This window comes from Catharus ustulatus, chromosome 5 (genome assembly GCF_009819885.2).
Source record: "Catharus ustulatus isolate bCatUst1 chromosome 5, bCatUst1.pri.v2, whole genome shotgun sequence".
Lineage (NCBI taxonomy): Eukaryota > Metazoa > Chordata > Aves > Passeriformes > Turdidae > Catharus > Catharus ustulatus.
In genome coordinates, this window is record NC_046225.1 from 65,600,709 (window position 1) to 65,623,985 (window position 23,277).

The 23,277-nt window shown below is 43.9% G+C and overlaps 1 protein-coding gene across 1 annotated transcript in view; it reads left to right on the top strand.

Annotated features, from left to right (window-relative positions):
* Positions 1 to 2,802: 2,802 nt before the first annotated feature.
* The window catches only part of CPZ (carboxypeptidase Z), a 35,100-nt gene continuing 14,625 nt past the window's right edge, over positions 2,803 to 23,277 (top strand). The window contains exons 1-6 of the mRNA XM_033059312.1: positions 2,803 to 3,143; positions 14,088 to 14,111; positions 15,018 to 15,392; positions 16,575 to 16,787; positions 18,805 to 19,001; positions 19,921 to 20,082. Coding sequence (XP_032915203.1) covers positions 2,930 to 3,143; positions 14,088 to 14,111; positions 15,018 to 15,392; positions 16,575 to 16,787; positions 18,805 to 19,001; positions 19,921 to 20,082 — 1,185 coding nt within the window. The 5' untranslated portion in view covers positions 2,803 to 2,929. The remainder of the gene's footprint in view (positions 3,144 to 14,087; positions 14,112 to 15,017; positions 15,393 to 16,574; positions 16,788 to 18,804; positions 19,002 to 19,920; positions 20,083 to 23,277) is intronic.

Genomic DNA, 23,277 nt, shown 5'->3' on the forward strand with positions numbered 1-23,277 from the left:
GCTAATCCAGACTGAAGTTTGCCAGCAAACTGCACTTGCACAGAGGATTGTGTTCACTTGGGAAATATAAACACATCCAGGTCTGGGAGAGCCCAGAGGCTGACACCCAGACCTTGCAGCTTACACCTCTGTCTCTCAGGTTTTTGGCATTTTTGACCATTGCACACCCAGGTCAGAGAGGGAGATTGCACAGTAAGAGGAAAAAAAGGTCAGGATTGAATATTAGAATCGACTTCAGTGTTCAGGCACAGGACTCAGTCAGATGAGTGTACAGCCCTGCAGCCTACCTGCCTGCAGCCTTTCCTTTTCATTTCCTCCTCTGATTTTCCTGCTCTTGGCCTTCCTGATCCACACTGGTTCTTCCCTTTACTCCTTCCCCTTAGCAGACCATCGCAAGTTTTACATGATCTGAATTCGCTCCAAATGTCCAATAATAATGAAGTTAACCACATTTTATGTTTCTAATCACTGACAAAGTTCAGCCTGACCAAGGCTGTGCCCAAATTGTTGCTTTAATGGTCCATCAGGCACTGACCAACACGTTCTAGTTCCTGTCAAAGTCTCCTTCATCCCTTGCTTGTTAATTCCTGAGGTCTGTGGGTTTAATTTATCACTTGTTTATTCTGTTGTTCTGGACAGTCCTTACACTGCCCCCATTTGAGTCTGCTGAAGTTGATACAAAGGCCCAAAGGCTGATTGAACTGGGTGGGGTGGTGGTGTGGGGGTCTCGAAATGGGTGCATGGACAAGCCACAAATAATATTAGGTAGATACAATATCTTGAGAACAAGAAATCATGTAATGTGTGCCACAAAATTTTAATTCAGAGAAATAGCAAATGAACTCTCCCAAATGACACCAAGTCAATATTCCCAGTGGGGTGGGACTTTTCATTAGTATTTGAAACCATGTATGAGGCACAGTATGAATGTGGAGTATCACAGTGCTAATAGCACTGGAGAAAGCAGATGACAGAGGTCTGCAAAATGTTTTGGGGGATCCTGGTAAAGGAGGCTTGCACTTACTGGAGTTTAAAAATACATGGTCCCAAAGAATGCGGCATCTACAATGGCAGGGGTGGCTGAAATGCAGTGGAAAGGAAAAGACACTCACAGGACAAAGTGCTAGGCTGGATGGTAGGAAAAATTAAAAATACAGGCAGAAAACATGCCAAAACAATAAAATAAAATAAAAAAATAAATTATAAATTGACAGGACTGTAGTAGATAGCACAGGATTACAGCAGAGTTCTGCAGCAGAATTCACCACCACAAGGATTGGGATTATTCAGCAGAATCTCCCCCCATACTCTCAAGGGCTGCAGGAAGCTGCAGTAAAGACATGAACATTTCTGTTTGCAGGTATAACCTCTGCTACCTTTTATTGTTGTAAAAAATTGAGCCACATCACCTTGTTTAGTTCTGAGCAGCTCCTTTTTTCCTTTAACACAAAATGCACAGCCTGGACACACAGCAAGCCTGGGATGTGGACACACCCTCAGCTGTACCTGAGCACATCAGGTACAAGTGTGCAGACTGGTATTCACAGCAGCCAGCTGTTGGGGAATTAAACAGAAAGTGAAGTGTTCCTTTCCTTGGAGGCCACACTTCCAGTGCTGTGTTACTTTTTTTTTATTTCTAGAGGGTCCAGCCGTACTGCTGTGTGATCAGGACAAAAATTAAGGCAGGTAAATAGTATTCTTGTCCTTGGAAGTTTGTTCTTTGAACTCTGATAGGCTTTGGTCATGTTTAGCCCATTAAGACAGGGCAGACTCTGCAGTGCCCAGATCTAGAAAGAAATCCTGCAGACAAAATGCCAGCCTGCCTTGCAGAGCCTGGAAGCAGAGGGCATACTTGACTGCTGAGCTTCTCAATGCATCTCTTTCAAATGAGATGAGACATCAATTACTTTCTGAGACACACACAGCTTTCTCCTGCCCTGTCAGCCTCTTTAGTGGTTTCCCTGTGGGGGGTTCATTTGATTACATTATCATACAGCACCATAGCTCCCTACTGATCTCCCATACTGATCAGCAGGAGCCAACATGCTCCACCTGCAAGGACAGATTCTCTGCTCAGGGTGTAAGCAGGTATCTGTTCTCAAAGAAACACACACTGCCTGAAAAGATAGGATGCTTTGGTCTGTTTTGGTCTAGATTTTTGAGGACAAATTCCTTTTAATTTTCCTGTGATACAGCATGTTTGCTGATGTGTAGGTAAGAAATGAGGAGTTTGCATCATAATTAAGGCATGCTTCATCATACCTGTTGCACAGATCTATAAACACACAATATCTATTTCTCTAAAATATACTGAAAAAAACCCCACCAAAACCAACCAAACAAGAAAATTAAAAGATCCATTTACCATTGATTTAATATAGTTTTATCATCCAGTTTAAACCTTATAACAGGAGTCTTATCTACACATTTGAGAAGTTATTATCTTTTAAGAAAAGACAGAAAATACTGGAATCCCTCCAGATAACTCAATCTTATCTTAAGTAAAATGCCCAGGAGGAGCATGCAGAGAGGGATCCTGGTGGCTATTCCTGTTCTCTGTGTGCTGGAGGGGGTGCAGCTCAGAGTCCCCTCACTGCCACGCTATGTTTTAAACTTGCAGTTCAGTATGTGATGAAATACCACTGTTTGAGAGGAAAGTTGCTTTCAGTTGTTTGCTTTTCTCTGTCTCTTCCCTCTGCTCTCTCCAGACAGTTCTCTGGTCCCTGGTCCCTTAGGGAAAGCGCTGCAGGAAGCCCAAAGGGACCCCCTGTGCTCAAACTGTTTATGAAATTGTAAACCAGGCTGCAAGAGGGAGACGGTCCGGAGGCAGAGGGGAGGGGGAGCTCATTCCTCCTCCCTCTCTTCGCTTTCCAAGCCGAAGTGCAGCTGAAACCTGACGCCTGGGCTGCACACACAGCGAGACGTGGGCATGTCCTCGCAGCGCTCCGATTTCCTCGGCAGCCCGGAGAGCCAGAGCCGCGCTGAGGCTCAGCAGAGGAGTGTGTCCATCAGCAGGAGTGCCACATCACTGAGCTGCCTGTGCCAGGGCTCCAGCATGCTGCCCAGGCTCCTGCTGCTCCTCGCCGGGCTGCTCGGGGCCACCGAGGCAGCGCCCCGCTGTGAAACCGGCCAGGAGACCCTGGGTAAGGATAAACACCCCCAAAGTCCTCCTCCTTCTCTTCTCCCTTCCCTGCAGATAGGTAAAGAGCTCCACCTTCAAGGAGAGGGAGACAGGAGCTGTCACTCTCCCCGACAAGTGAGGGGGATCAAGTCTTTGGAAATCTGCTGGTGGTGAATCTGGGGTTATGGATGGGAAGGTGGGAGGCGTGTGGCTGCGCACCACAAAAACAAGGCTGTGATGTAAGGGAGCGTAATGATTCCTCATCACCGTCTGTGAGGCTGTGGCAGAGGTGTCTGTCTGTCAGGCTGTGCAGTTCCCTGTTGGACAGACCCCCCTCACTCTTACGGGGAATGTAGAAAGTTCAGCTCATCCCTGGCCTTGCCTTCTAGGAATGTGATAGTCAGATTGCAAGGTGAACTTTTGACCTTCTCTATGCTTTTCTACTTAAGGAAAAAAAAAAGCTTTTCCTTACATTTAGCTTTAGGTCATTTATTTCAAATCCAAACTATGAGATTTATTAGGATCTGACAGCTGTAGGGTGTGTTTTAGCTTGCTATAAGCAATATGGAATTTGTTTGAATTGATTGGCTGGAAAAGCAGATTTACCCTTTAGAATAAAGGTTAAATAGGAACATGCTGCTAAATTAATTGAAATTTTTGTTTCAGTAACCAGTTGACTAATAAAATAAATTAACAGTGCCCTTTAAAAATACATTTTCTTATCAAGTGTGCTTGATTATGTGGGGACAGTAGAGACATGAATTTCAGTGTGGTGACAAGGTCTGTTCCAGGAAAACTATTTTCAGAGAGTTTAAACTTAAAATGAGTCAGAAAAATATTTATTTTGTAAGATTACAGGAAGAGATAAGTTAACCTGTGACTGACCTTAATGCTACCCAAGGAAATTCAACTATATTTCAGTGCTTAAATATAAGCCATAGACTGTGATTGGCCTTGAACTGCTACACAGTGCAGTCCATGTGCCATGCACTGCATATAATTTAAGAGCGCTGCTCCCACGAACATCAAAGTGAGGTCTACCACAGCCTGAAGGGATTTTATTTTTGGATAAAGCTGCACAAAGAGAAGAGTTGTAGACTATTTACAGCCAATTACAGGAAGAGGCTGTGTGTTTTGCAGCATGGCCTTTCTCTGTGAGGTATGATTCTGCTCCAGTTCCAGCTGATCAGTCTTGCCATGGGATATTAATCCTAACAACCACAAATGTATGGATCATTGAGGGGTGACTCTGAGAGTGTTTTGTGTGTGTTGGCAGCTGAGGTGTCTTAGGGCAGGGTTTGCAGAAAGGTGGTTGAATATGCTGCTAGAAGGATGGCTGGAGGTGGGGAAAGGGAGCTGTCAGTGGCACCACATTGTGTGCCACGTAGGGGACACCCTTCACACTGGAGGGCTGTTGGGTCAGACAACAAAGCTGAGACCTGACAGGTTTCTCAAGGGTCTTTCTTTACTCAAGAGGGGATAAGACCATGTCAGGCCACATGAAAAGGCACATGCTCACAAACAGGCCTGGCAGGGGTCTCCTCTCAGCATTCAGGGCACAGGCTGTACCTTCAGCTGGGGGATTTTCTCTCCTGTTCTGGGATCCCTTGTGTAGGTCTTGCTGAATCCCAGTGCTCAGACCTGTAGTGCCCTGCAAGAGGAGACCAGCCTGGAGCTGCTCTTGCAGAAGAGAACAGCAGGATCCAGTACAACTGTCTGACTCCCAGCAAGGCTGGAGCTTCTTTCTGCAGGCTTCCTGGTGGTATTTGTTCTTCAGTGACTCATTTTGCTTTTTTTTTTTTAATATGAAGCCAAAATGAAACATGATTTACAATACCAAGATCCTTTGAAAATCCTTTGTGCCTTTCTGTTACAAAAAATAAGGAAATGATTACTGTCATCCAGCTCCACAATATGATGCAGGCATCATACACTGTGTGCTGAGATTTTTAGGCAGCAGCTGGGAGCCATGGCACTGAGAGAGGGCAGATCCCATCTCCCTGGCTGGGTCCTGTATCCCTGGGGACACGAGGTCCCATTGTCACTAAGATGCTATGAGGTCTCATTGTCAGATCCTTCTGAGTTTAACTGGCCTCTTAACCTATAGTTTGGGTGAGAAAAATACAGTTTAGCATGTTTCCTCTGAGAGATGGCCAGACTTTTTTAGAGGGAGCTAATATACCTGGTTCCTCTTTATCCAAGTTGTGCATCTCTGCTACTGACTGATGTAGTCCAGTGGTAATTAATTAAATGAATTGCTTTAAAAATATTGATAACAAAACTAAAAACCCACAGAGGCAGACTGAAGTGATATATCTTCAAATAGCTGACTTTCCTCACAGCTGGGGACAACTCTACAATTGATGCCACCGGGGTCAAAGCTGCATAACAGAATCACAGAATGGTTTGTGTTGGCCGGGACATTAAAGCTTATCTTATTCCAACCCCCAGCCATGGACAGGGACACCTTCCACAAGACCAGGCTGCTCCAGCCCCCATCCAGCCTGGCCTCGAACACTTCCAGAATGGGGCATAACAGCGAAAAACCCTTTATCAGTAGTGATGCTAAAGCAATAAATCCGTTCCTTTCCTGTCCCCCGTGCCCAGGGAAGCGCTCCTGGGCCGTTCCGGGAAGGGTACCCTGCTGTTGGCCGGGGCTGCGGGACCCTGCCACGGCTCGGGCTGTCCGGGCCACCGCGCCGCCGTCTGTGGTGCCACCGTGTGGCTCCTGGGCTCGTACACAGCCTGCGGGGAGCCACCGACCCGCCCCGAACCCGGCAGGGTGCCCGAGCCTTGTGCCACCCTCCCCATCCCTGCCCGAGCCCTTTGTCACTCTCCTGATCCCTGCCCGATCTTTTTGCTCCCTCCCGATCCCTGCCCGAGCCCTTTGTCACCCTCCCGATCCCTGCCCGAGCCCTTTGTCACTCTCCTGATCCCTGCCCGATCTTTTTGCTCCCTCCCGATCCCTGCCCGAGCCCTTTGTCACCCTCCCGATCCCTGCCCGAGCCCTTTGTCACTCTCCTGATCCCTGCCCGATCTTTTTACTCCCTCCCGATCCCTGCCGAGCGCTGGAAGGATGGCTGGCAGGTGGCACAGCCTGTCAGGTGCCGGATCCGTGGAATTGCTGCGGTTGGAAACGACCGCGATGATCTTAGAGTTCAATCATGGACACAGCTCTGCTGGGCTCAGCACCAAACCAGGTCCATAGGCAGCACATCTACCCATCTTCTAAATCCTTCCAGGGATGGTGACTCAACCAGTTCCCTGGGCAGCCTGTTCCAAAGATTGACATCCTTTCTGTGAAGAAATTTTCCCTGGTACCCAACCTGAGCCTGCCCTAGACCAACCTGAGGCTGTTTCCTCTCGTCCTTTCACTTGTTACCTGGGAGAAGTGACCGACCCCCCTTCCTCACTACAGCCCCTCTTCAGGCAATTGCAGAGAAGGAGAAGGTCCCTGAGCCTCCTGTTCTCCAGGTAGGAGTGCAGAGGAGTGGAAGTGTTAAACCTGAAGCTGTGGAGGTAGCAGAGCAGCCAGAGTGCTGCTTGGCACACCTGTCACTTGTGGGTCTCCTCCTCTTCCAAGCACCGTGTTTTTTCCATCATTTTGGCTTTCTCCTGAGACAGACATTGTCCCATCCTGAAGATCTCTGACCTTAGCCACTGGAGATGAGAGGGAGTGGGAGGTACAAGGAAGAGAGATGAGGAGTAAGAAACCACCAGGCAGAAGGCAGGGGACAATTACAGTATTTATTCTGGAGCCCAGAAGAGATTTTGTGGCACTGTTTTCTCTCTGAGCTATAGCATTGAGTAAGACTGATTGTCAGACTGACAGAAGAAGTTTGTTCACATAGAGATGTAATACCTTTCCCCTCCTCTGCAGCTCCAAACTCCACAATGTGCCACAGTTTTTGCAAAGTAAAAGGCAAAAAAAGGGAAAAGTTATTTCCTCCCATGACCTTCACGCTGGTCCAGGCTCCATGGGACCTGAGCAAATTTGTTCACCTGATGTGGATGTTCCTCATGCTGGTTTCCTGGTGAAACCTGTGCACACACAGAGACAGAGCCTCTCCAGCTGCTGCTGCTCCTGTGATTGCACTGAGTGACCTGTGGGCAGTGGACTGGGGTCTTCTCCCTTCATTCCTCTGTGGCTGGCACTGGTGGATGCTGACAGAGAGCATGACCACAGGACTGTGCTGCCACATGTGGGAAAGCCCAAGCTGCAGGAATCTCACTGGCTGGACCTGAGATGGATGTGTCCAAGTTGTGTCAAAACAGAAAAATGCAGAACTAGCATCTACATCATGCTCACTCATGAGATGAGAAATTCCTGCTCTTTGTGAAGCCAGTTGTCATCACTGAATCATGTGAGCTCTGCTGAATTCCTGCCAGTGGCTCTAGGATTTCTACACAATTATTATTTTAGCCACTCTGGCCTTCAGCTCTTTTTAACATGGGAAACGGGATCAGAAACAGACACATGTAGGGAAAGTAAGTTTATATTGAAAATAAAATACACAGGTATCTCCTTATTCTGTTGAAATGATTTGTGCATGATTTTAATCTGAAGGCAAAGTTTTCTTCAGAATACTTGTACAGACGTCTTTTAAGTGTGGGGGTGTGAACACATAGAAGTCAAAACCTGCTGCTCTTAGTCACAGCTAGGCTTTTAGCAAGACTTAGTAACACTAATGGCTGATCCCCTATAACATTTCTAGGCACTACCTCTGCCTTCACACAGCACAGTGTTTGAGGATGCTGGCTGATAGCTGCCATGGTCCCCTTTGGGCTGCTGATGCCATGTGAGTGCCAGCCCCTCCTGAAGTCTGAGCCAAATGCTGGATAAATGCCATGTGCTATTGCCTGGTGCAGGGCTGAGCATGGAGGTACCATTTAGGAGTCACCTATCATGGTGTGAGCTTGGTGTTGGAGGCTGGTGGGCCATGTCCTGCTCTCTTTGCTGGGCTTTTATGACCCAGGGTTTTTATGAGTGCTGAATCTTGCTAGGACAGAATCCCCCTCCCAGTTGGGTGCCACTGTCACATATCAGGGGAGTTTAGGGACTTGGGATTACTTTGTCCAGTTCAGAAATAAAACTGAAATTTCCATCCCTTAATTTATGCTGTTGTAACTGAAATAATTGACACCCGGTTTTAAGGGTTATAATAGGATACAGTTATCTAGGAGACAATATGAGATTAAGGCACAGATTTAAGTCAAGGTTGTTAAATTAACTGTCAATCTTTTGTAACATAAAAGTACCACATTTGGTTAAAACTCTGCTTACAGAAGAATCAGATGTGATGTTAATTATAATAGTCCTCATATATCTAAACTAAAGAAAAGACAGAGTTGATCTAGGGGGATGGATACACTGTTTAAAGAGGATGGGATGATATTTTGGCAAATGTCCAATGACCAGAGTCACTAGAGGCACCAAGGCAGTGGTGGGACAGACAGACAGAAATAATCTTCATCAGTTCTTTTAGGCACCACCTACAACTGCAGACATGTTTAAGTTACATCTGAAACACGGGAGGATTACTGGTGCCCACTGAGGCTGTCTGTGCCCTTGCCATGTGACAGGTCTTGGTGTGTATATGCACAGATTTTGACCTGTGACCTGCAGGTTGTGACCTTACATCATCCATGGAAAAGCTTCAGCACCTTCTCACGGGCTTCAGAGCAGTCCTGAGAGAGAAATAATCCCAAAAGAGCTGATTGCAGTGTCATTGCTCTGGGAACACCTTCAGTAATTCAGTAAAAATGGATGTTTACCCAAATACCAGGCAGCAGGTGGGTTAGAAAGAAGGGTGATTGGCAATGAACACTGGCTTGAATCTTCCTGCTGTGATCTTGCTCTGCAAAATAAAGGCAGATGAGGCATTAATCTCTTTCAGGTGCTTTCAGGCTTCTTCAAATGAGGGAGCAGGGTTAAAGGAGGGCTGCACAGAGCTCTTGGGCACTGCTTCTGCCTGCTGCAAACACATCCCTCCCCCAGGCAGTTACTGCAACTGCTGGAGGGTTAATAACATTTATTCAGTCCTCTACTCACAAAACCTTTGATGTGTCCAGAAAATTGAGTTAACCACGTGGCTGCTTTTTTGCAAGCACTCTTCTCTACTCCAGTTTTCCTGGAATTTCATCTGTGTGGCTGGGAATCTTCTCCACTTCTGCCTGCATGTATGCCTTGGGTGTGTAGCTGCCTTCTCTTCTGGGCTTTCTGCTCAACCATTTCCTCCCTGCAAGGCTACTCAGCTCTCTCATTACTCTGCCCCCAGTCCCCTTACATCCCCACTCCTCCCACACCCTCCTCCTGATGTTTCTGATCCATTTAGTGTTATATAATGGATCTTGTCCTGCCCTTGTCCTTCTGCTGGAGCTGGGAGCTGGCTCTGGAAGCAGGCTGTGCTTTGCCATTTGAAGGTGCTGTTCCAGTGTTTTGCAAAATGGTACAGCTCAGCAGTGTATGTATGTTGCTACTGATAACAAGTTTTGTGTCTTTAGTGATGAGGGCAGAATATCACTGAGAGACTGACTTGATGAACCACATAAAACAGCCAGGAGAGTAATAGTAATGTGATAAGGAAATGAAATGCTTTGTTTGGAAAAGTGGAGGCTTTGATTATAAACAGACTAGAATGAATACATATGTTCTTCTAGTTTAAAAAAAGTGTTGTAAGAAGCCCAGAAAGCTGGGAGTATGCTGGTCTTTACAATATAGATTATCTCATCTATTTTGATCTGTACTGTCCAGCACACCCCCTACCAATCTGCCTCACTGGATGATTTAGGTATTTCAGATTTAAGAGTTGCCCTCAGGCTTATTCCAGATCATCAATCACATGAGTCTCCTGTTGGCTTTGCTCTTGAAAAGGCAACTGGCCAGTCCATGGTACCAGAAGTAGCTGTTGAGCTCTGTTGTCTGGGTTAGGGTTAATCACAGCAGCTTGCTTTCTTTGGTGCTGAATCATCAAGGGGAAAAAATGTAAGCTTGGCAGTAAAATATGTATGTGCTGCATTGTAGATTTTCAAGCTTGCCTTTGCAAATTAAAACCAGAAGCATATTTTATAGAGAGAACTCAGAAAGCTTGAAATGGCTTTTCTCCTCTTCAATAAGTTATTTTATCCATAATCTTACATAGAAGCTGCGCTACTGAAAGGACTTTTGTAGCTCTGGTGGAATAGTTAGAGTACAAAAATAAACATAAAATATTGAAAAGGCTGTTCTGGGTCAGGAAGAAAAAGGTCTCTCTGTACCAACCTGTTGGTGGATGGGACTTTGAGAGGAGGTGACTGTCTTCCTTTGAGCCCAGGGAAGCCTTTGCACAAAAAAACTGAAAAATTGTAAACTCTTTCGAGCACAGAAGAAGCAGCTATTGAAGCCTGCCAAGTGAATTGGGAGACCTGAGAAACAATTTGTATATCAGCCCGTCATTTTTTTTTTATTAAATTGTGGAAGGGAGTGGCTGATCTCTTCTGGCATTGCCAGAGCTTAGAGAAAACGAGCTGTCATGGGCAGGGATGGGGATTTTGTGGTGATTTCCATGTGCACAGACCCAGGCCATGGGTGCAGGGCTGCAGGAACAGACCGTACAGCTGCAGCCTGGGAGCTGGCCTTGGAGAGCTGCCTGCTGCTGGCTCTCCAGGCAGGCAGGCTCTGGCCCAACTGCATGTATCCACACTTATTTATATAAGCACACATCCTGGAGAATTATCCTTGGCCCTTGCAGAGCTGCACCCTCCAAAACATATGTAAGCATTGGCGTTAGGAAGCATTGGAAAAGTCCAAACACCACATCAGCACACATACATATTTATGGCTGGCTATAAAGCAAGGTTTGGTATAAACCAGACCTTTTCTCTCTTGATTTTATATATACTGACTCTGATAACCTGAACTCTCAAGCTGTTTCAGTCCTGGGTGTTTACAAACAGAGCTGTGGCTGATATATGGGTCATACTGCAGCCTGTAGGATGGAGAAAGGTAGCCAGAAGTTTCATGGATGTCTCTAGTAAGGAGAGACAGAGAGAAAATGCCACAGTATGCTGCAAAATTGTGAGGCTTAAATCAACTTTAGCTTAAATCTAGATTTAGGTTTAGATCCAGGTTTAGAACCCAGCAGCAAGGAACCACTTTTGCTAATCAGTGAATGAGTCTTGGTAGCTTTGAGTTTGTAAAGGGGCATCCTGGATCACAAGTGGTGGAAAAGCTTTATCCACCAAGCAGAGGTGCTGCAGAATCACACCTGTTTATCACCAAGATGAATAACTTCAGTTGCCATGGGAAAGATTTATATGGTTTTTGGTTCCTCATTCAAAAAATAGATTTATCTTCTTCAGACAGCATCTTAGTTAATGAGCAATAGCTGTGTTGCTTAATAGATCTCCTCTCCCTACATAAATACAGTAAAAGTATCAAAGTGGGGATGGCATGTAGCACAGTCTGAAACCAGAGCTGTCTTTCCCACTCCTGTGCTAACATCTCCTCCTGCTCACAAAAGGAGCCAGTCCTCAGGTGAACCCTGGGACAGCATATCAGTGGAATTTCACATCTCTTCCGTCAGCTCTCCATTGCTTCCCAATGCCTCTCCTCCTGGCCAGCTGGGCAGAAAGAGGCATCTGTTAAACACAGCAAGGCTACTGCTGCTCAGAGAGCTGGAGCAGGGAGAAGCAGCACCACGTCCATACTCCGCCTGCTGCATTTCCCCTTTGGTTTCCTCTGCTTGTTCCAGCTGAATAAGCAGAATTCTGAGATGCCATTGAGAACAGGCCTGTGCCATAACTCTAAGTGACTCCTGCACAGCAAAAATGGTTGGGGAGACTGTGTGCCTCAGTTTCATTATTTGATAATTGCATGTCAGAGAGACAGACTAAAAGGACATTTGTAGCTTGGTGCTGGAGCCAGCAGAAGGGGAAATGCCTCTTACCTTTGAGGAAATGGGAGCAGTTGTAGAAAGACCATTCATACTCCCCAAATGCCCCATGGAGAACTGTGCCCAGCACATACAACCCTGTACTCTCAAATAATAGCTACAATGCATTAATTTTCTGCTCAGGAGAGGGGAAAAAAAGGTGCCAAATATTTCTCATCCACCCCTCAAGATAACAAAGGGGATTCATTGCTAATGACCCTGCCAATAAACAGAGATAGTGTCACTCTCTGCATTGGGACGTGACTAAACTCAAGCCAGTCCTCTCCACACTACATTTTCCCCTCTGTAAGGAACATTTGGCTGACTCATGTCCAAGGTCTCTCAAATGTGGGTGTGATGATGTTAGTATATAAGACTATCCAGATTCAGAGGGTAGTGACATCCAATTTTATCAGCAGGATTAATTGCTGGAGCTCTTACTAACAAGAGATCATTTATTTCTCTCTCACAGCTAGCTAGCATTGTACAAAATGCTATTCTTTGATTATCCCCAGATGTAGCACTGCATGCAGTATCTGGCTGAGATGAAGTTTTTTTAGAAGTGTCTTGACCTTAATAACTAACTCACAGAGGGGACTGTGCCTAGCCAGGGGGAACACTGAACTCCTATAATGGAAGGCACTGTTGATGAACCAGGTATTATTTAATGCAATTATCATAATGTACTGAGCCAGGAAAGGAGTTTGTATGGGTATAATTTTTTCTAGCTTCCTGCTTGACAGGACATATTGGTGTTGGGGATGGGCTGTTTCTGTAGTTCTGATGCCTCATCTATTTTATGAGGTAATGTGGCTCAATTACAATCCATAATATAGAACCAGACTAATTTCCAATTAAATGTCGCCCTCCAAGATAAAATCCTGGAGTTAACTTGGTTCTCATGACAAAATGACTTTATTTTGGCTAAAGAATGATCAACTCATTAGCAACACATATGCAGATGGTTACATTTAAACAAATATGCCAGGAGTAGAAGTTTAAACTCTCTTTAGTAGGAAAAAAAGAAAACATAACGAATTTGGTCTTGTGAGGACAAATGCTCAATTTACTAAGCTAGAAGCTGGATGCCTGTCCGCTCAGTGAGAGCAAGAAGAAATAGCAGCAGAACAGATCCCCACTACATCACAGGAAAGGTGAACCTGGTGGTGTTCAGGCTTGCACAGAGTGATTTAGCTCCTGTGAGGCACTGGTGAAACCAACTCCAATACCTTGGCAGAAATACATTTCTTTAGTTATATTGGAGAAGGACAATATAGAATCATTGGCTGCAGGAGCAAAAGAAGCATTTCCTAGGACATCAAACCATGTTCCTTCAAAATCAAGAGAGCATCATTTATTTGACCTAGTGAACAGAAAGCAGAGGAGATCTTTGCAAGAGCAGCGTGAAGGAATGCACCAAGGAATGCAGAGAGCTGCTTAAGCTAAAGGACAATGCTGGCACAAAACCAATTGATAAAAACTGGCCACAAATACTTTTAAATAGGAAATTAAAAGACAATTTCTAGCCATTAGAAGAGTGATCTTTTGATAAAGCTTTCCTTTGAGAGTAATTGGGGAGGGAAATAATTAATTTTAAGATATTATTAAAAGTGTGATAAAACACAACTGCTAGAGATATGGTGAAGTAGGATGAGGAAGAAATGAAGTCCCCTCATATCTACCAAAGGCTGAATTGCTTTACAGGAAAGGAATCCACAGCATTATGTGGGACAAAAAGATGTTTTAGGGAAGATGGATAAAACAGCTTGATATGTACAGAAAGACTCATATGGACTTTTAGACTAACCAGATTAAAAAAGACCTAAGTGTTGATTAGTGAAATTTCCTAGGCACCTAACTGCGTGGATGAGGGTGAATGGGAATTCTCAACTCAGCCTATTCTGTGATTATATAATATGTGCCTGCTGGGAGTATGTGTTTGTGGTAATGGCTGGATCTCAGAGGACACAGAGCTGCAGCAGATAACAGATCAGCCAATCCCTAGCACAAAGGAGGAACCCTGTAATGATTTGTCTTTTTCTCTTTATTTACAGGTCAATGCCAAACTGTACAGAAAGGTATGAAATGTCTTTCCTTGCTGTTCTTGGAGAGCCTCAAAACCATAAGTAATTCTTCATGATTTCCCAACAAGTATATTCATGTTGGTGCTACAGTGGCTTTTCTTTTGAGAGAAGTGTGCTCTTTCACACAGTGTAGTATTTTGCTGCTGTGACAACAGTATTTGTTACCAGACAGAATCATTACCAAGAGAAGGACACTCAAATGTAGACCATTACTATAACTGCTGGGAGTTTTATGAAGAGATGTCTTTCTATTACTCTTTTTCACTTCTAAGCGGGTTGAAGGTGTTACCAACACTTATCCTTCCTAAGACCTCCTAACTTGATTTCTTAAAATGCATTGAGTTTGTGAGAATATACCTGTAATCATATGATGGGTCTGCTCACCTGTGAGTTAAGCACCAGAATGATTTTTCCTCTCTTTGGGCAATTTCAATCAAACTTCATGAAGGCTCTGTAGTTTCAGAAATATTAAACTCTACAAATTTTGTGAGACCAAGCAGAGAAAAATAATAGCAGTATGTTGCACACTGAAGAAAATAAAGCTGTAGAATCTCACATCTACTCAGGGAATCCATATGACAATTCAAGGACAGGGAGAAAGTAATATCACAAATCCACTTTTATTCAGGCATCTGAGTTCTCATCAGCAAATTCCCACCTTTCTCTTAGGAATTCTCTGGCCAAATTCCTAAGCTCGAATTATATCCCCACAACCAAGCATGCTTCTCATCATCTTTCTATAAATGGTTTTAAACATGCAATTGAGTTTGTAAACTGTTTCCAGCCTACCTGAGAAATAAAGAATAAGTTCATTGGACATGGTATTTGTTATGTTCTGTTTGTCTATTCAGAATGTCAGTGAAGAAAGTTATTTTTCCTATGTTCATCTCCTTTTCGTAGCAAAATGTGTGGATATTGCCCTGAGTTCTTGCACTGATGTTGCCTATACTCAAATGGTGTACCCTAATTTTCTGGATCAGAAGTCTCGAGAGGTGATTGAGTACAGCTCTGAGTACCTGCTCATCAGCGTGCTGCACAACTTGCTCCAGGGGGAATGCAACCCCGACCTCAGGCTCCTGGGCTGCTCAGTGCTGGCCCCGCAGTGTGAGAAGGACAAAGCCATAAAGCCCTGCAGGCACGTCTGTGAAAACCTCAAAAAGAATTGCCTTCCTGCCTTTGATGCAATAGACATGGCCTGGCCCTACTTCTTAGACTGTGACCGGTTCTTTGCTGGGCAGGAAGAGGGGTGCTTCGACCCGCTGGCAAAGCTGCGAGGTGAGGAGGGGAGGAGGCTCTTCTCTGCACAGGGAGGCGCTCATCCCACCCAGCTTGGCTTATCTACTGCACTGAACCTCTGCACTTGTCATCTCAGCCTGCTGTCTTGGTAGAGCCCTGTAACTTGTCATTAATTTTGTTCCATCTGTTTTAAAGACTTACAGTAATTTCACGACTATAAAGCACACCCTCTAGACTGAAATTTTGATCGAAACCCGGAAATGCGCCTTATAATCCAGTGTGCCTTATATATGGACAAAGTTGGGAAATTTTCCAACCTGGAAGTGTGAGCCAGCCAGTGCTGGGCCTGCGGCACAGGGAGGGCACCTGGGGCTGCGTTTAAAGGCTACGCCAATCTGTGAAAAATGTTTGCAAATTGAGCACCTGCCATTAAACCCTGTGATTGTAGGATTCCATTATTAATTCATTACTTTGTTGCACGCAGATCCTCACTGAAAAAAAAAAAAAGTGCGCCTTATAGTCCAGTGTGACTTGGATATGGAAAAAGTTCAGAAAATTGCTGACACCTGGAAGTGCGCCTTATAATCCGGTGCGCTTTATAGTCGTGAAATTACTGCAATTAAACTCTGCTCAAGAAGTATCTATATCTCTCCTTCATTTAAAAAGAGCATCAAGACAGGCAGCTCAGAGCAAGATATTTGGATGTGTTTAGATAAACCCTGTCCTGTATGATAGCTGTCTACATATTTGAAATATTTTATTTAAAAACTGAAACTTTTGTGCATTTATAAAACTGTGACTGCCTGTCAAGCTTAACAGCTCATTAAAGTATTCTCATTAATTATTGTCATAGATTTTTGTTTGGATGAAGAAGATCCAGATAGCTGAAGGCAGATGAATCTCATAAAAAAAATATGATTCACCATATTTAAAGGGAAAAATCTGTACAATTTGTTGCTGAAATGAGCTAGCATGCCAAAAGTCAAATTTAACAAGAGATTGCACAAATATTTGTTAGTGTCCATATGCATCAGTAGGATTTTGCAAACAAAACATGCCACAATAAAGTGTGAGATGTACTACATACATTTAAGGTTTTGATTGCAGCTTTATTTTCTATAATTCTTCTACTTATAAAGATTATTGGAAAAAAGTGCAGGTTTTCATACAATCCTCTGAGCACTATGGTTTTAAACACTGGGTTATGATTTTTCATTGCAGGAGAAGTAGATGCTGAGGAAGATTTGCCTTCAGACTTGCCAGCAACTTTTATTCAGTTCAAGCACCATTCGTATTCCCAAATGGTGAGCACGCTGAAGAAGACTGCTTCTAAGTGCTCCCACATTGCAACAACTTACAGCATAGGTCGCAGTTTTGAAGGGAAGGATCTTTTTGTGATTGAGTTTTCAACCAAGCCTGGACACCATGAACTGCGTGAGTTATATAGTGCTGATCAGGAGACCAGATTATCCAAGAGAAAACAGGCCCTTTTACTGGGACATCACTTAAATTGTAAAAAGAATTGCCTCCAAAACATTTCTCCTCCCTTGTGTTCCTGAGTTACAGTGATAGTTGATGATTCCTTGTAGAAATTCCAACCCAGCAGCAATTTCTTACTGTTATGAGCTCTGTGCATGACCATGCTTGGTAATGCTGCTCATTGTATTACCCTGTATTTGGTTGCAGTGATATTGCTGTTATTTACTTGTGCCCAATGTACAAATTTGGAATACTTTTCTGTTGCTGACTTGCCCTCCCTGTCATCTACCACTTTTTCACTGTCCTTCACATCCTAAAATATACCAATCTTCTGAGAAGGCCTCAGATAGAGGACATTGACACTAAAATAGATGATTCAGCACAGAAAACAATCCTCCTGAACAGAGATTCATGTCAGTGCTATACCTGTCAGGGTAACAGGTGGATGATACCAGGAATTTATTTTATCAGAGCCCCTGAATAGATGTTATTATATATATACAGGTGCTAATATATACATTAGGATATGAGTCCTCACAAATTTTGTGCAGAGGGGAACTGTACAAATCTCTATTTTGTAGTTTCATCACTAAGACAGCAAGAGCCAGTTTTTTAATTGCTTTAAATTCTTCACAAAGCAGGTAACTTCCTAGGCCAGAATTAGGTGTTGTTTTCCAGTTACCAGTTCCCAGGTCAAAAGTTATCCTTGTCTAGACATGGTGGATTGCTATGGCCATTCAATTGCTGAGAGGCTCAGATTGATTTTCACTGGAAGAGCTCCAGCATCAGCAGTGTGGCAGAACTGGACTGCATCTGACCTAACACTTAATTGAGATTATGATCTCAGGTCAGGCTGCTGTGTCCTCTGTGTGCTGTGCTGCAGGGGACTCAGAGAGGACAGCAAGGACTGGTCACTTTGTTTACTCTCAGCTGTGCTGCCTTGCATGGTCTAGAGGTATTTTGGGGTTCCTTTAAAATTAATCAGGTCCCAGTAGATGTCATTCACAGAGCAAAGATCTACTTTGCATTTTCCTGGCCTACCACCCTTTGTCTCATTTTCAAAGAAAATAAGTTCCAGGTGTGTTTTTGAGCTTGTACTCCAGTCGCCAGGAAAACACAAAACCTATGAATCAGGTTTTTAAACGAAAATGGTGATATGGCATGATAAATGCATTTCCTAGCATTTTTCTCTAAATCTGTTGCTTCATGCTGCTCAGGACCACATAAAAGGAGGCAGAAATAGGTCCAGAGCTGGAGATTTTGCCAGCCTGAGCAAGTGGCATAATAGCTCTGTGCCAGGCCCCCTCCAGTGTCTAGAGCTCAAGGCTGGCCAGGATCAAAGGGAAAGATGAAGGGGTAGACAGGAAAGGTGTCTCCAAAGTGCACCTATTTTCTACTTTCCATTAGTCTCTAAGGAAGGATGGAAATTGAGAGAATAACTACGGGGAATTGCAAAGATATGCTTTCTTAATGGGCCTATTCCAGGGTTATTTAGCTTGAAAGCCCCTTTTTATGCATAACTCAACTTCTTTTTTGAACAGAGGGGTAATATATTACACATCTGCAGGTCATTTCTAGGATCTGTGACAAAATAAGGCATTGAAGCCCCCCGAGATAGGTCAGGGTGCCAGGGTTGTATTTTGTTCTTTCCCAGTGATGGCTTCGTGTTTTTGTTTTCAGCATCTTTTGCTCACAATTAATGATGATTCTAGCAAAACCTCAGAGCAGTGATCACTTCTTATGGTTTGGAATCCTAATAGTTTGGGCTTAACTTTATTTCACACTATTTAAACTGTTGCTGAACTGGTGTTTAATGGAGAGAAGTAGAACTGCTGTGATATTTGGAGGAATGTGTGCATTAAATTAGCATAAACAAAGCTTTGACTCATAAGTAAGCAACTTGGGTTAGTCTGATTTTGGAAGCCACTCAGATATAATCAAATAAAGCATCTCATTATTTCACATTCCACAGTCAAGCCAGAATTTAAGTACATTGGCAACATGCACGGAAATGAAGTGGTGGGGAAGGAACTGCTGATATACCTCGCACAGTATCTGTGTTCAGAATATCTTCTAGGGAACCCTCGCATCCAGACCTTGATTAACAACACCAGAATCCATCTCCTGCCTTCACTCAATCCTGATGGGTATGAACTGGCTGCAGAAGAGGTAAAAGTTTTATTATAAGGAGGTGTTCAGGCCTTCATGTTTCTATAATTCCCCATGGGGAAGAACAAACTGGGTGAGGAGTGTCAGGTAAAGTGGGGGAGAGCTAATAATTGACTGCCAGAATCCCAAGTAGGTTTGGTGGTGCATTGCTTTCCAAAGATGGTGTGAACAGAGCTAAGAGGAAATCAGAGCCATATTTGTCAGTTTTGCTGCCTGTATGTGATGATGTGAGAATGACTGTGATTTTTTCACCCACTTAGCACTCTCTGCTATCAGTTCTAGAACAACATGCCTGACTCACTATAACGATTTACATTATTTTGTAAGGAAATGCAGTTTAAAAATATGATAATGTTCCCCCTTTTTAAAATTGTAAGGATAATGAAATGTGAATATTATCTGTACTGTCAAAGTTTTGTAATGGATAGCAGTTTTCAGAGATCAACTCATGTCTGATGGAGACCTGTTATGTGTTACCTTGCATTCTTATTTTCCCCTCTCTGTTTTCTCTACCACCACTAATGTGAAACTAGACCTTTCTTTCTCTGTTTTTTCTTGTGTGGTAAGCTCTGTCCATTGTATGAGTCTGGGGTTATTGCACTCTGCCTCATCCTGTCTTGGGCCATCAGCTGTATTTTCTTTTTTTCCTCTAACCCACTCTGCATGCTACTCTGAGCAAGAGGCTCCTGTGTTCCTCTCATGAGTCACATCACTGGTGAGTGAAACACTTCCTGAATGCTAGTTAGTGCATTAATATTCATGGGGACAAAATGTGATTAATTAATAAGTGTGGGTTTTTAACAGTACAGACATTTTCAGTTTACTTCTTTTAAAACTTCCCTTTGACTAATCAGTTTTCACAAAGTGCTATTTTAAGGCAGGGAGCTATTCTGAAATTGGCTTCTGTGTGACAAAATAGGGGGCTGGTTACAATGGATGGGTCATTGGACGACAGACAGCTCAGAACTTGGACCTGAACAGAAATTTCCCAGATCTGACATCCGAGGCTTACAGAAGAGCTGGGATTCGTGGGGCTCGTCTGGACCACATCCCCATTCCACAGTCCTACTGGTGGGGTAAGGTATGAATTACACATTTTATAAATCATATATACTACAGAGCAGCTCAGGAATTAAGAGACCGAGATTGCTTGTTCTGAAGCTATTTGCTTGTAGTCAGATTTTATAAGTAGGGCTGAAGTGGAGAGGCTCAGAATTAGCATTAAAATCATGGTGTAGGTCTGGCCAAAGAGGCAGGTGTCACAAATCATTTGGAAAATGTGTGCATGATATGAACTTTGCTGGTTGAGATTAAGAATAATGACTGTTACAAGGGGGTCACAAGTGTGTAATGATTTGTCATTAGTGCTTTAAACTCTGGGGCCTGTTAAAGCCTTTATGGATTTGGTTGTCATTGCACCAAGCCCTGCACTGGTTGGATGCAGTAGGAGATTCTGCCATGGGAAATGCACAAAGGCTGCATGTAAAGCTGTGGGGTGTCATCTTCCATTAAGAGAGGATGTTAATAAATGACTGTAACCATAGAGAGCAGTGGAAACAGCCTGTCGAGTTGCAGAAGTGTGGTAGGGAAAGTTGTTGCTGCAGGATGGGTGCAGGATGGAGGCAGCACTCCAGGTCCTCACACTTATCATCACTAAACTCTGCTTAATTTTATGTCAGGAATGCAAAGCTCAGCCCTACCTGTGCTGCTGGCAGCCCAGCAGCCCCCAGCACAACTCTAAGTGGACTTAGCTGCCCTTCAAAGAGTAATTACAGGAAGTTGAATCAGTAGTTCAGATATTGGGAGCCCTGCTTTTCTTCTACTTTTAAGCTAATTATATTCTGATTCAATATTTATTGCAGGCACAAAGCCTCAGACAGGTGAGGAGCAGGATTGTTTCAGCATCTGTGTTAGCAGAAGATTTTAGAGATCATACCTCAGGTTCCTACTCTGCTGCAGCTGATCTTATGCAAAGCCAGGTCTAAATCCCAAAGGCACCCCTCGTGCTGCCCCAGTGTTCTAGTACCCCATCATACAGCAGTAAAATGTAGATAAAAGCACCTCACTTCCTCAGGATAATGTGCATATGAGTACACAAAGCACTAAGAGGCTCAGTAATGCACAGTGTATTAGACCACTAATTCCTGCCATAACTAAAGTCAGGTAGTTTAGTCTATTTTTGCAGTAATCACAGATCCCAACCCCTGGCACTGAATTTCTGCATGGTTATAAGGTCATAAGCTTAGAAGCTTTCAACTTTTGACTGAATAATGACACATAACAGCAAGCTGGTAAATGTGAGTGGAGTTCAATGGTAAAGAAGGGTTGAGAGCTGTGGAGCAGAGGTGAGGCCAAATGAAAATAGCTGTGAGGGAAAAAATTGATTTTAGGAGAAAAATCAGAGAGATTTTGATTCACCCTTGTGGTGAGTTTCCCTAGCTGGGTGCCAGGTGCCCACCAAAGCCAGTCTATCACTCCCCTCTCAGCTGGACAGGGGACAGAAAATACGACTAAAAGCTCCTGGGTTGAGAAAAAGACAGGGAGAGTTTGGTCATTATTTAACATCAGAAGCAAACTAGATTCCACTTGAGGAAAGTTATTTGTGTCTATTTTATTTATTATGAATCGAATCAGAGTAGACTAATGACAAATCTTCAAAAACACTTTCCCCCCACTTCTGCCTTCTTCCCAGGCTTAATTTTGCACCTGAATTCTATACCTGCATTCACCCCTGTGGTGCAGAGGGACTGAGAATGGGGGCTGTGGTCAGTTCATCACACATTGCTCCTTCCATCAGAGGGGGAGGGCTCCTCAGACCCTTCCCCTGCTCCAACATGGGAAGGAAAGGATGGAGATCTCCCTCCAGCCATGTGCTCACTCTCCCTCTCTGTCCAGAGGTGCAGGGTTGAGCACCCAGGCAACACTGAGGAAGGACAAATATGTCTTTGACCTCCATTTTTGTGGCAGTGCCTGGTGCAAACTGTGAGCTTGTCTACACTGTGCAGCCCAGAGACCCTGTAACTCTGGATTTCCTGGCTCTAACCTCCTCCCTCTCCAAGTCCTGCTTCTGCCCTGGTTCTCCTGCTGACCTGTGAGAGAGATGGTCAGTGGCAGGCTGTAATGGGTTAACTGCACTACTTAATTAGTGGCTTGTCTTTATTTTTTTTTTTCACTCAGAGTTAGGATTAAAAACACAAATGAGATTAATTTTCTCGTGTTCAGACTTGGTTGTTTATTAAATCTTATCTAAAGTGCTGAGAGTTCTGCAACATTTCTAGCTACCAGCTAAAAACTAGCAAAATGGAGATAAATCTAGCTATTTACAAGGTATTTTAAAGCTAAACAACCCAATAAAGAACCAACACCTATATTATTTATAGTTTTGACTTAATCACCAAACACCTGTGACTCACAGTGCAGCACTATCTAATAAAAAACTAGTACCTAAAAGCATGAAGAAGGAAGAAAGAGGTAACGACTAAGAATCTTCATCTTGTCCCATACCTATTACTATATTTTAAAAACATCATATTCAAAACCTTTTACCATGTAAAATTACATATTTTTATTCTAACCACATACCGGTGCCTCTTAACTCCACTACTCAAATTTGGAAGCCCTTTCCAAGGTCCCAAGTTAAAAGGAGTGCTCTTCTGGAGACCAGTGTCCGAAAGCACAGAAAATTCAAACCTCCCAGGCCTCTGGGTTCCAACAGCAGGCAACCACTTTCAGCAGTCATTTTTACAACCATATATTTAGCTTTCTTAAAGGCTGTGTAACATCACAGCAGTTTATAGAGGGATGGGTGGAGACAGCCTAACATTTCTCTCACAGCTCCCACCACAGCTCTGCCCCGGCTGCAGCATCACCCTGGGTTATCTGTCACAGACAAGGGACCACAACCACCCCTCCCCACCTGAGCTCTGCCTCAGTGGGTGCAGACCTGAGGTTACAAATACATCACTTCCCCTGCAGACCTTTTCTTTTTTTAAAAAAATAAATAAGATGGCCATCCAAGGTACTATACAGAGCATCAAAGCTTAGGGAACTTCCAGGTGTTCTGCTGGCCCCAAAGCTGGTCCTCACATAAACAATACTCCAAAAATCTCTAAATCCATATGCTTTACTGAGCAAATGAGAGAACCAGTGGGCCTGTGGCCTTGGTGGCACCACAAAATCTCCTTCCTAACTGTAATTTCCTGTGGTTCACAAAGTTGGCTGCAAGTGGTCTCACAGTCTTGTGTCTCCTCTGCTGATGGTACCACAGCTGTCCCTT